Here is a 13,317-nt window from a genome sequence, read left to right on the forward strand (position 1 = left end):
AAAGGGTCTGAATACTTATGTAAATAAGGTATTTCTGGGGGTTTTTAATGTAAATTTGCAAAAATGTCTAAAAACCTGTTTTTGCCTTGTCATTATGGGGTATTGTGTGTAGACTGCTGAGGATTTTATCCATTTTAGAATAAGGCTGTAACTTAACAAAATGTGGAAAAAGTCAAGGGGTCTGAATACTTTCAGAGTGCACTTCTAATTAGGCCTTTCCTAATTCTTGGGGATATGGGATTTAAATACTGGACTAAGATTGTAATAAAGGTTGTGGACTATAAGTAAATAAGGTTGTTATGCACATGTTATACACCACGAGTAGACTGCATATACCAGCATGCAATCATACAAAACATCGTACGGTTTATGGCACGCCCAAGTAGTAGGCTTGTCTGAAAGAGCTCATTACTCCAACGTGTAGAGATGTGATTGTGAATGCGGTAGAGTCGACAGGACTCTTTACTGTATTAGTTGGTCATCACTGGGGAGATTTAGCTAGCTACACATACGGGGATTGCTAAACCTGAATCATGCACATCGTCATTACATCTAACTGGGAGTGGAGCAGAAATTGTGCAAGATATGGATAGGAGTTTTCTTTGGTTCTAGAGATTGCGCGGTTGTTGCTCCGAGTCAAGTTTCCAGCAAGTCCCATATTCCATAATGCTTCACGAGGACTCGACTCATTGGAACCATGTGGACATTTCCTCACGTGTGTTTCATGTTGAAGCGGTGATGCTGGGATAAAAAGGGAAAATTAGCAAACAACAAGCATTGGTGCATATCTGTTTTGTTTGTTTGTCGTAGACTTTCTGTGATTTCTGAAGTCGAGGAGGAAGGTGTGGACGATAGTTGTGATCCAGCTAAAATAAGTCAGAAACATGGGGAACGCAGGGAGTATGGACCAACAAACTGATTTCAGGGGACATAACATGCCTTTGAAACTGCCTATGCCGGAGCCAGGTGAATTGGAGGAGAGATTCGCAATCGTTTTGGTATGTTCACTATACTTTCTTATCGAACACTGGCTGATAAGTTTCCCATTCTTTGTCTTGCGCCATGCCTCATTTGCGCTGGCACCGCACAACCGCTAACAGCACCTAGCGCAGCATTCTCCCAACTCAAGCATCTTTTGTGTGGCTTGAGTTCGACTTCGAGGGGACATTTCACAAATATACAAGTTTGTGTTTTTAGTCTTTTTACACATGCCATGTTAGGTTAGTGTTAAGCTAGCTGATAAGTATGGAAGTCACTATGTTTTGTTTTCTTATTTTTCTTTTCTTGACATGTTTTTCCGTTGATCTGACCTGCGACACATAATCACATTTAGTTGTTGGACAAAATTCAAAGAGTCTAATAGTTTATATATTTCCTTTATTTTAGTGGGTGAAGTTATACAAGTAGCCTATGAATGGCAACTGAACTCAGCAAGTTTGCTCCCTTAATAACGATAAGAATGTCAATATAACCTCAAGACATTTGAGTAGTTAGCTGTTTGCCCCGTGGTTCTCTACGTGGACCAAAGGGTAGTCTTGCAAATTCGAAAATGCCTTTCTGGGTGTGACATTCACAGTGTTGAGTTAGAGAATGTTTGTTCAGCCTGTATAAAGCTATTTACCTACACAGCATGCTTCTGTAAATGTGATGTGCAGCCACCTGTGTTTACTCAAAGAACCACCTGCACAGCTGTCAAAGACAACACGAGCAAGTCAGCTACTTTATTTAATTCTGCTCCGTTCCTCTCCATTTTCTGTATTTGAAGATGAGATACGGCCTACATGACTAATACACCTTCTCAAAGTTTCAGTATCCTAAATCATGGCCTTAAACCATTAGCCTCTGTTTTGCATTTACATACCATGCACGACAGCCTGTTGAGATATTCTGCGTTCAACTGCGATGACAATTGTGCATTTCTGCGCAATGTGTTGCTACTTCAGGGGCACTTTTACAGTACAGCCCTCCAGTCAAGGCCTTGTGAGGTTGTGTAAATGCTGGTCAGGCATGATTGTAGTCAGACCTAATACTCCACTAAACGTAGGGTAGACGGCTCTGTTGTGGGACCTGGGCGCCCGCAACACACTTAGTCTGACACAGACCTACTAAGAAGGTTATGCAGTGCCATGTGACTTCAGCGATCCTGCAACTGTACTTGTCATAAGGAACGGTTAAAAGAGGAAATAACTGTTACATGTTTTATTCTGTGTTTCCCCCTTTTTCTCTGCCTCGGGGTATATAGTCTGTTACTCTGTTTACTGACTGTGCTGGCCCAAGCCATTTTGCCTGTTATTACCTAATGGAGCAAGTTTTTTTCTCCTTCCCGTGGGAGTAACTAATGCGTGTCAAAGTGTTCTAGTTGGGGCGTAATTGCTGCGTGTCCTGGCCAGATGAATCCCATTCTGTGTTGGAGGAGAGGGAGGCAGGGAGCAGACTTCTGTCTAGAGATGGGCTGCATCCCAAATGGCTCAGTATTCACTTGACCAGAGCCCATAGGTAGTGGACTTTATATGGAGAAGGGTGTCGTTTGGGACAGAGACAGGGTTTGACCAGAGCCCATAGGTAGTGGACTTTATATGGAAAAGGGTGTCGTTTGGGACGGGGACGGGGGTTGACGTCACACTGCCTAATCCGGTCTGCTTTTAGGATCACCTGGCCGCTTCTCATGATCTGCCTGGCTCGAATACCTAGGCTGCTTTTCAACTAACAGGCCGAACAAAGTAGGACAGCGGAACAGATTTGAACTGCCTTAAGGCGCTACTCTGAGGCTACTGTATCATTGAGTTCATTGTAACTGTTAATGGTCTGTTGGCTTTTCCCAGCGTGCTCATTACCCATATTTATTTTCCCTCCGTAAAGGTGTAGATCACTGATGGACTAATGAGTCACGTTGGAAATGGATCATATTAGTAAATGCTACTAGCTGAATCCCTAAGCACTGGCTTAAACAACAGAGTGGGTCTGGTTGCACCAGGAGTAATCAGTGCTGGGACTGACGCTCACCGAAGAGGGATGGATGTGACATTGAGGGAGTTCCAGCTAGAATGTTCTTCAGCATGGTTGGCATGTCAGCAGAACTCCCTCCCTCTGCCAGTAGGATGTCTTTACCCTTGGCAGGAACGCGAACCGTGCGACATTAGGCGAGTTTAGCGTCTTAATCACAGCACTTAGCTATATTTAATGCTATTTAAACCCTGTTGCATGTCAGCCATGCCCGTTGGCTGGTGGCTCCCCCATGCCTCGGTGAGCGTGTACATCTGGTAACCTGGTGTGCCACTTTAACCTGCAAGGCTAATGATTGCAAAGATTTATTGGGCCCCTCTATCATTGATCAGTACCACCATACATCACTCACTGGTTGATAAGTATGTGCAGCAGGCAACAGGCTGATGGTATCACGGGTTGGACGCTTTGGCTGTTAATTTCTTTCTTTGCCAACTCGAAAAATCATTCCAATCTCCATAGATCGGGCCTATGTAAAACAGTCTATTTCTATAATAAACAGGATGGCCTGTGTGTAATGAAATTATTTGAGAAAATATCCCTTTCAAACTGCGATGCTATAATGTCCGGGTATATTAGTCCTATATTTATAGAATTTGAAATTAGCTTTTGCCTTAAAGTTCCTTTTCCAAATGGTTCTTTTTAGCCGTAGAGGTGATTTAATTACAACATGTTTACATAAGAGCTCCCTCTTAATCTGATCCTTAGGGATCTAGAGCAGTGGTCACCATGGTCGATCTTCGAGGCATTCCTAGTCGATCACCAAACATTTCTGTAGAAAACCCAATGGTAAAGGTTTGTGCTCTCTTTTGAATTTTTGTTGCGCTGTTGGAGGTAGGTGCACTTGATTCAGAAGCCCAGGTAGGCAAAGTGTTCCCATTTCTAACCATTTAATTTGTCTAAAAGAAAAACTCCGCCTACCTGGCGAACTGGGAGAGCTGTGGCCAAATGAAGTGTGCCTACTGCGCTGTCTAATCGGATAGCTGAAATCACCGTGCCTACAGCTTCCACGACCCTGGCCACAGCAACATTTTATACTAGCCTACTTGACATTTCATAACTTTTAAAACCATGACCAGAGAGAGACTGTCAACGAATACAGCAAAGAGATGCTGTTTTTATGAGTGAGTTCATGTTGAAGTTTTTATTCAGCACTGTCAACACTTTTTTTTATTCAACACTTTTACAAAACATAAAATGCACTTCTCCCTACTTCCACTCACGCTGCAGCTGAAATGAATGAGTAGCCAAGTGTATTAATAGGCCTGCGTTTTTATTATTAGCAGCTTGACGTGTCTATTTTAATATTGAGGAAAATGTCACATTCTCTGGTCAAATCAAATCAACGTTTATTTGTCACGTGCATCGAATACAACAGGTGTAGACCTTACAGTGAAATGCTTACTTGCAGGCTCTAACCAACAGTGCAATTTCAAAAAAAGAAGGTATTAAGTGAACAACAGGTAAGTAAAAAAGTAAAAAGACAGTGAAAAATAAGGCTATATACAGTAGCGAGGCTATATACAGTAGCGAGGCTGTATACAGGCACCAGTTAGTCGGGCTGATTGAGGTAGTATGTACATGTAGATATGGTTAAAGTGACTATGCATATATGATAAACAGAGAGTAGCAGTAGCGTAAAAAAGGGGTTGGTGGGTGGCGGGAAACTATGCAGATTGCCTGGTTAGCCAATGTGCGGGGACACTGGCTGGTCGAGCTAATTGAGGTAGTATGTACATAAATGTATAGTTAAAGTGACTATGCATATATGATAAACAGAGAGTAGCAGCACTGTAAAAGAAGGGTTGGGGGGGGGGGCTTCCTGTTCAGGAGTCTTATGGCTTGGGGGTAAAAACTGTTGAGAAGCCTTTTTGTCCTAGACTTGGCACTCTGGTACCGCTTGCCATGCGGTAGTAGAGAGAACAGTCTATGACTGGGGTTGCTGGGGTCTTTGACAATTTTTAGGGCCTTGCTCTGACACCGCCTGGTATATAGGTCCTGGATGACAGGCAGCTTAGCCACAGTGATGTACTGGGCCGTACGCACTACCCTCTGTAGTGCCTTGCGGTTGGAAGCCGAGCAGTTGCCGTACCAGGCAGTGATGCAACCAGTCAGGATGCTCTCAATGTTGCAGCTGTAGAACCTTTTGAGGATCTGAGGACACATGCCAAATCTTTTCAGTTTCCTGAGGGGGAATAGGCTTTGTCAAGCCCTCTTCACGACTGTCTTGGTGTGTTTGGAACATGCTAGTTTGTTGGTGATGTGGACACCAAGGAACTTGAAGCTCTCAACCTGCTCCACTATAGCCCCGTCGGTGAGAATGGGGGCGTGCTCGGTCCTCCTTTTCCTGTAGTCCACAATCATCTCCTTAGTCTTGGTTACGTTGAGGCATAGGTTGTTATTCTGGCACCACCCAGCCAGGTCTCTGACCTCCTCACTATAGGCTGTCTCGTCGTTGTCCGTGATCAGGCCTACCACTGTTGTGTCGTCTGTATACTTAATGATGGTGTTGGAGTCGTGCCTGGCCATGCAGTCGTGGGTGAACAGGGAGTACAGGAGGGGACTGAGCACGCACCCCTGGGGGGCTCCAGTGTTGAGGATCAGCGTGGCAGATGTGTTGCTACCTACCTTCACCACCTGGGGGCGGGCCATCAGGAAGTCCAGGATCCAGTTGCAGAGGGAGGTGTTTAGTCCCAGGATCCTTAGTTTAGTGATGAGCTTTGAGGGTACTATGGTGTTGAACGCTGAGCTGTAGTAAATGAATAGCATTCTCACGTAGGTGTCATAGGAACAACATGAATTTGTGCATGAGGCATATGCGGTGCGACTTGAGTTTCGCCATCAGGTGGAACACTGTCCCCTCTCTCTGGAAAGTCTCACCGTAGAAAAGGAGAGAGCAGGGGCCGTGAGAGGCGGACCCTCTGCTGATTTCTCCCTCCCTCCATTCAGACTAATTTTCTGTTTAAAACAACTGGGAACTTGGAAATCTCTGACTTCCGACTTCAGTGCGTTCAAGACTACTGGGAACTCGGAAAGAAACGGTCATCCAACTCGGAATTCGAAGTCGGAAACTCGGGCATCTTTCTAGAGCTCTGATCTGAAGATCACGAACATCATGATTGGACCTTGTTAATTTTCTGAGTTAAGCACCATGACCATCAGATGCAGGTACTATCAGTCCAGTAAAACAAAAAAGCGAATTATTTCAATTTATGCTCAGCTGTGCCTCGCAAGTGCTACACGAACTGATCTATTTTATCATCAAAGCTTGAGATTTGAAATATGAGAAGAACAATATTGGCAGGCCAAGCATACAGCCAATATGCTGTGTCACAAACCTCATTCCTAGAGAACAGTTTTGAATAGGTTAGTTACATTTTCTAAGTCATGTTGCTTTTTGACTGGTGATCTTGACTCAGAAAAGGTTGGTGACCACTGATCTAGAGGGTAGCTGGGTAGCTGCGAAGGCCCCGCCAGCTCCTACATTAAGAAACCAGGTGGATTTAACAAGGTTGGGAGGGATTTTACTAAATGAAAGCATTGACTTCCCCACAGACCCTGTAATGTTCAACCCAAAACAACTCTATGTCCATGATCAGCAGACAGCTGTGCTTTTTGTAGGCTATGTGATGCACCTCATTACAGCTTTATTCTGTTTGAGGTCCGAGTTTACTGTGTCGTAACACTGTAATTACCATAGTAACAACATTGTAACATGTTGTTACGTAGGCTTATAAATAGACTAATTACTTTGTAATTACATAGTAGGGGAATTTGGTTGTTATTACGCAGGTGGAATAGTGGAATTTTTATGTCCTTGTACTCTAATCATAAGAATAGACATTGAGAACAGAGTTAGTGCGCTTCAGGTAGCCTTTGCCTGTAAAAGTCAACGTTTGCTCCAGGCTGATTCTACTAAGCCTAACTGTTTCCCCTTACAAAGCAAATTGGCTTCCATTGATACAGCTGCTGTAGGGGACTCAAATAATCCCTAGAGCTATGGCTGATATTTAAACTAGACATCATTTGAATGTAAGGCCTCTGCCAAGATAAGGCAAAGTATTTCAGATGCGACCTTGACCATGGAGAGAAAATAGTATAATGTGAATTTCCATTTAGGTCTGTTACGATTATGCCATTTTTTGGTAACGATGAATTGTCATGCAAATAGATCCGTTTTTGTCATAATTGTTAATTTTTTGTAATTATTTTTTAAAACTTGTAGTGCATCATAATGCATCTTTGAAAATTAGCTGCAGCATACCTAATGAATACAACACAGCTTTGGTGATACGCCTGTCTAAAAAACGTATGGTTTTAACCGCTTATAACTTTTGAAAATGAAGCTTCTCTTTACTGTGCTGTTCAGCTCTTAAAATGATTACTAACATTACCCACTTCATGTAAAAAAAAAAACGTGTAAACTACGCTATATGTACAAAGTATGTGGACCCCTTCAAATTAGTGGATTCGGCTATTTCAGCCACACCCGTTGCTGACAGGTGTATAAAATCGAGCACACAGCCATGCAATCTCCATAGACAAACATTGACAGTAGAATGGTCTTACTGAAGCGCACAGTGACTTTCAACGTGGCACCATCATAGGATGCCACCTTTCCAACAAGTCAGTTCGTCAAATTTCTGCCCTGCTAGAGCTGCCCCGGTCAACTGTAAGTGCTGTTATTGTGAAGTGGAAACGTTTAGGAGCAACAATGGCTCAGCCGCGAAGTGGTAGGCCACACAAGTTCACAGAACGTTACCACCGAGTGCTGAATAGTCTGTCCTCGGTTGCAACACTCACTACCGAGTTCCAAACTGCCTCTCGAAGCAAAGACAGCACAATAACTGTTCGCGGGAGCTTCATGAAATGGGTTTCCATGGCTGAGTAGCCGCACACAAGCCTAAGATCACCATGCGCAATGCCAAGTGTCGGCTGGAGTGGTGTAAAACTTGCCGCCATTAGACTCTGTAGCAGCGGAAACGCGTTCACTGGAGTGATGAACCACGCATCATCATCTGGCAGTCCAACGGATTAATCTGGGTTTGGTGGATGCCAGGAGAACGCTACCTGCCCGAATGCATAATGCCAACTGTAAAGTTTGGTGGAAGAGGAATAATGATCTGGGGCTGTTTTTCATGGTTTGGGCAAGGCCCCTTAGTTCCAGTGAAGGGAAATCTTAACGGTACAGCATACAATGACTTTCTAGACCATTCTGTGCTTCCAACTTTGTGGCAACAGTTTGGGGAAGGCCCTTTCCTGTTTCAGCATGACAATGCCCCCCGTGCACAAAGCGAGGTTAATACAGAAATGGTTTTTCGAGATCAGTGTGGAAGAACTTGACTGGCCTGCACAGAGCCCTAACCTCAACCCCATTGAACACATTTGGGAAGAATTGGAACGCCCGGCTGTGAGCCAGACCTAATCGCTCAACATCAGTGCCCAACATCACTAATGCTCTTGTGGCTGAATGGAAGCACGTCCCTGCAGCAATGTTCCAACATATAGTGGAAAGCCTTCCCAGAAGTGGATGGAGGCTGTTATAGCAGCAAAGAGGGGACCAACTCCATATTAATGCCCAAGATTATGGAATGAGATGTTCGACGAGCAGGTGTCAACACACTTTTGGTAATGTAGTGTATATGTAATTGAATATAAAGTTGAATCCCCCTTCTTCTTAAATGAATGCATTAAGACGATTATGAAGCAAAATAACTTTTTCATGGTTATTGTCCATAGTTGATGGTTATACAATACCGTAATTTCCGGACTATTAAGCGCACCTGAATATAAGCCGCACCCACTGAATTTAAAAAAATATATTATTTTGAACATAAATAAGCCGCACATGTCTATAAGCCGCAGGTGCCTACCGGTACATTGAAACAAATGAACTTTACACAGGCTTTAACGAAACACGGCTTGTAACAAAAATAAATAGGCTTTAACAAAACATGGCTTGTAACAAAAAATAAAAAATTAGCAGTAAGCTTTAGTTGTCTTTTTGCACTGAGTCAATTCCTCACGCTGCTGTTTCCAACGTCTTATCATCGACTCATTAAGACCAAGCTCCCGTGCAGCAGCTCTATTTCCTTTTCCAACAGCCAGATCAATCGCCTTCAACTTGAAAGCTGCATCATATGCATTTCTCCGTGTCTTTGCCATGATGAGGGTGACAAAATGACTACCGTAATCAGAATGATGGGAAGTTTGAGAGCGCTCGATTTAATCTAAACAGTAAACAAAAAAGTTGTTTGACCTTAACCCGTTCGGCAATTTCATTGGTCTAATGAAAGCTTCATGCCGCCAAAAAACTGAGCACGTCACAATGTGTTTTTTTGGTGAAAAAAGCGGAAAAAATCCATATATTAGCCGCGTCATTGTTTAAGCCGCGAGGTTCACAGCCTGGGAAAAAAGTTGCGGCTTATAGTCCGGAATTTACGGTAATTGTGCCAGCCCTACTTCCATTATAAGCTTCGGCTATGATACAGACTTATAATCTTCTACGTAGATTTGATTAAGTAGCAGGACTGTAATTTCATTTCCATTAACACGTTTTTGCTCGAAGGGCTGTTTTTACCAGGTAGCCTAACTCGTTCTTTGTAGGTAATACTTTGTCGCAGTAAAAAAATATATATTTTCGTGTGAATAAGGCCTATGACAATAATTTTACAAACGCTCACAGTTTTAATCATACTCAATGTATTCTAGCTGTCATGCTTATTTACATTGAAGGGTAGGCCGTCATTGTAAATAAGAATTTGTTCTTAACTGACTTGCCTAGTTAAATAAAGGTTAAATAAATACAAAAATAAATGTCAATACAATCAAACTAGCCAGGGCGAAGATCACAAGTCAGTCATAATGTGGATAATAGGCTAGTACAGGTATCAAACACAAGGACTTTGAACCCAATAGGACAAACAAGCGAATATAAAATGAGTCAACAGTTGCGTTATCTACTTTATAAAATTACAGCCTGATCTTGCATTGGTGAATTCAACTTCAATTGCGCTGCTTTCATTTGTTCTTTACTGTAGGTCTCAACACTCTATGTCCCTTGCTGTAGTTGCTTACATTTCTGTCGTTTCTTGCGTTGTGTAGTGAACTGTCATACTGAAAGTCCCTCCATTGATCACTGTCTAGCCCCTCTGTTTTTGTAAGCGTGATGAAAACGGCTCATTACACACTAAGGCTCTGTTTTCATCAAAAATGTGGACGTTTCCATTTTTCATCGAACACAGAGGTGGAAAACATTAGGTCTAAGTGAGTTTGGCATTTAGGCTAGTAGTCGGCTTTGCTGTATACACAGGCTTGTGAGGGAGGCAGAGAAGTTTGAGGCAGTTATTGGGACTTGCTTGAATACCATATGGAGGCTGAGGGCTTAGCTTTTGTCGTAGCTGGAGTTCTCAATAGCCAAGATTACTGTACCGTTATCTTTTCTTGTTATTTTACCCTGAGGTACTGTACATTTGTTTTTACATTTTGGTAAACGGCCCACAGTTTGAATAATTGTCAGCTCGTCTCTGGCATATTTGCCATTTTAAAGTACCTTTCTCCTTGCCCACTCAGTAGGCCTGTATCTTTTGAGAAAAGAAATGTAAACAGTGGTAAAGGAAAAATACATGAATAGCCAGCATTTCTTTGCATTTTTTCACGCTGACTCTTCATTAAAAGAGTCGAATAAATGGCTATTCTCTGTGCCGCAGAGCCTGGCACTAACGCTAGATCGGCAGGCAGCTAGGCTAGTGGCCGCCCCCTCCCTGGGTCCAGGGGCCAGCTCCGTCCCATAGTGCTAAGTCTGGGGATGCTCCTGACCTGGGCTGCTTCTGCTGGGTTGTTCAGAGGGTTGATTGTGAGGCAACAGTTGACATGGTGTCGGAACTCCAGGATGCTTCCAGACTGATTAGCCGTCGCAGAGAGGAACACAACACTGTTAATGGAGAGAAGTAGTAGGCCTAGTGATCTAGCCAGCACCACATTGGCCAGTCCAACCCATCACAAGTCTTGGGCTGCCGTGGTGTGCGATGGGCTTTTTAAAGCATACGCTGCAGGCAGGCAGCAGAGCTTGAAGGCTTCGGCCTCGCTCCCTCTGCTGGCATAGAATCAGCTGGTTGTGTGGGAACCAGCCTTTTGGTTGTGTGCAAGGAGCGTCAGGTTGAAACCGTTTGGGTTCCCTTTCAGTCGGTACTTTCGGTACCACACCTCACAATAGGGAGTCGCACTCTCGCAAGCTCGACTGAAGAACATACGATCACGCCTGACAAGGCCAATGAAACCCAAGCCTCGCCTTCCACAGATGATAACACTGAGCCGCGGATTCATTTCTTAAATTCTTCAGGTCTTCACATCGAGCTGAGCAGAACGATTCACGCTGCTATCTTGAAACAAACATTGGGAAATCGAGACTGTCGAACTTGTGTGCTAGAGTTTGTATTTTGTTTTTGTTGTTTCCCTCCTACAAACCAATTATACTGAACAAAAATATAAACGCAACTGTTAGTGAGTATTTCTCCTTTGTTGACAGGTGTGGCATATCAAGAAGCTGATTAAACAGCATGATTATACAGGTGAACCTTGTGCTAGGGGCATTAAAAGGCCACTAAAATGTGCAGTTTTGTCACACAACACAATGCCACAGACGTCTCAAGTTTTGAGGGAACGTGCAATTGGCATTCTGACTTGGAATGTTCACCAGAGCTGTTGCTAGGGAATTGAATGTTAATTTCTCTACCATAAACCACCATCAACATCGTTTTAGAGAATTTGGTAGTACGCCCAACCGGCCTCACAACCGTTGACCACGTGTAACAACGCCAGCCCAGGACCTCCACATCTGGCTTCTTCACCTGCGGGATCGTCTGAGACCAGCCACCCGGACAGCTGATGAAACTGAGGAGGATTTCTGTCTGTAATAAAGCCCTTTTGTGGGGAAAAACTCATTTTGATTGGCTGGACCTGGCTCCCCAGTGCGCCCCTGGCCAGTCATGTGACATCCGTAGATTAGGGCCTAATTTCTGTTCAGTATAGTATTCTTCGAGTTGCTTAGCCTGGCTATAGCAATGAGCTAGATGGCAAAACATGCGACTTGACACGACGAAGACTGACATCCAGGCACGGGTTTGCGACCATGCCCCCAGTCATGCAGCTATTCTACAGCACTAAAAGATACTCACCATTGTTGTCTTGTTTGTCTCGGCTTGGCGCACGATCAGGCTGCCCTCACTCGAACCAGTCTGGGTGCGCACTGCCACTGACTGCGTGCAAAGTCTCTGGATAAATGTGTAGCCTTCTTGAGGAAGCTTTGAGTTTCTGGTAGTGACTTTCCTCTCCCGGATGCCTTTACCTCGGCTGAGGCTGAGTTGCGGGAGGCGGGGATGGGAGCTGGGGCTTTGGTCGGATCAGATGTCTTGTTTTTGCCTGAGCTTGATGCATGCGGATGCTGCCCTTGCTCAACCTGGTCGTGTGTGTATTGTCACCGGTTGCAGGAGACTACTCTCGAAGGGAGAAGTCGACCAGTTTCGGTGGGGACTCCCTGCCACCTGTGCCTGCCTCGGTCAAGCACCGCTTGCATCTCTTTCCAGAATTGGTTGACGAAGGGTCCAGTCCTACGAGACTTTTGAGACTAGGCTATAGCAAAATGCTGCAAAGCGTGCTACTAGCTATTCCTCCCTTCCCAACGGTGGAATTGCTGGTGTAGTTCTCTTCTTTAGTGTACGTAGCGTTCAGTTGCTTGGTTATTCTAAACTGACAGGTCCCACCTCACAGTGCTACGGTCAAAGAGATTTTCAATACCGGAGGAAGGCTTCACAAGGCTCAGGCTTGGCTACTAATCCACTGGGCGAATGCCAGCTAGCTGGCTACTAGCTTAGCTTAGACTAAAGCCTCATGGCTAATGTCGGCTAGCATACATAACTACCTGAAAATGAAACTATTAGCTTTCTCCCAGTGTTATGGCAACCCCACCCCTATATCCAATTGTTGGAGTTGTAGGAAGTGGAGGAAGTGGGGCATGTGTGCGCACCTCCGGTGAGGATGCAGCCCCTGGGAATCTACTGTATCTTGGGTAACCCCCCGGAGCGAGGGGCTTGTGGCACAGGTCTGAGTCACCAGTGTTCCCCACCATTAAAACAACAGTGCCCCCATTTTTGTTATGGCCAAACTAGGTCCATCAGCCGTTGCAGGAGCCCCAGGTACCCAGAAAGGTTCCCAGGTTCCATGCAGGCTATACAGTCTCACGTGAGCACAATGTATGTTGGAAGCTAGCCTCTGCCAGGTCCCTAAAAATGGATGTTCCGGTTTTCAGGGGAAATG

At 44.4% G+C, this 13,317-nt stretch overlaps 1 protein-coding gene across 11 annotated transcripts in view; it reads left to right on the forward strand.

Moving 5' to 3' along the window:
* The first annotated feature begins 406 nt into the window (after positions 1–406).
* The window catches only part of LOC106581828 (formin-like protein 2), a 98,065-nt gene continuing 85,154 nt past the window's right edge, over positions 407–13,317 (forward strand). For all 11 annotated transcript variants that reach the window (XR_006761170.1, XR_001323177.2, XM_014164210.2 and 8 more), the window contains exon 1: positions 407–998. Coding sequence is in view for 9 of the 11 variants with exons in the window: in XM_014164210.2 (XP_014019685.1) it covers positions 885–998 (114 nt within the window). In the remaining 2 variants the exon portion in view is untranslated. The remainder of the gene's footprint in view (positions 999–13,317) is intronic.

Source organism: Salmo salar, chromosome ssa21 (assembly GCF_905237065.1).
Source record: "Salmo salar chromosome ssa21, Ssal_v3.1, whole genome shotgun sequence".
NCBI classification, from domain to species: Eukaryota; Metazoa; Chordata; class Actinopteri; order Salmoniformes; family Salmonidae; genus Salmo; species Salmo salar.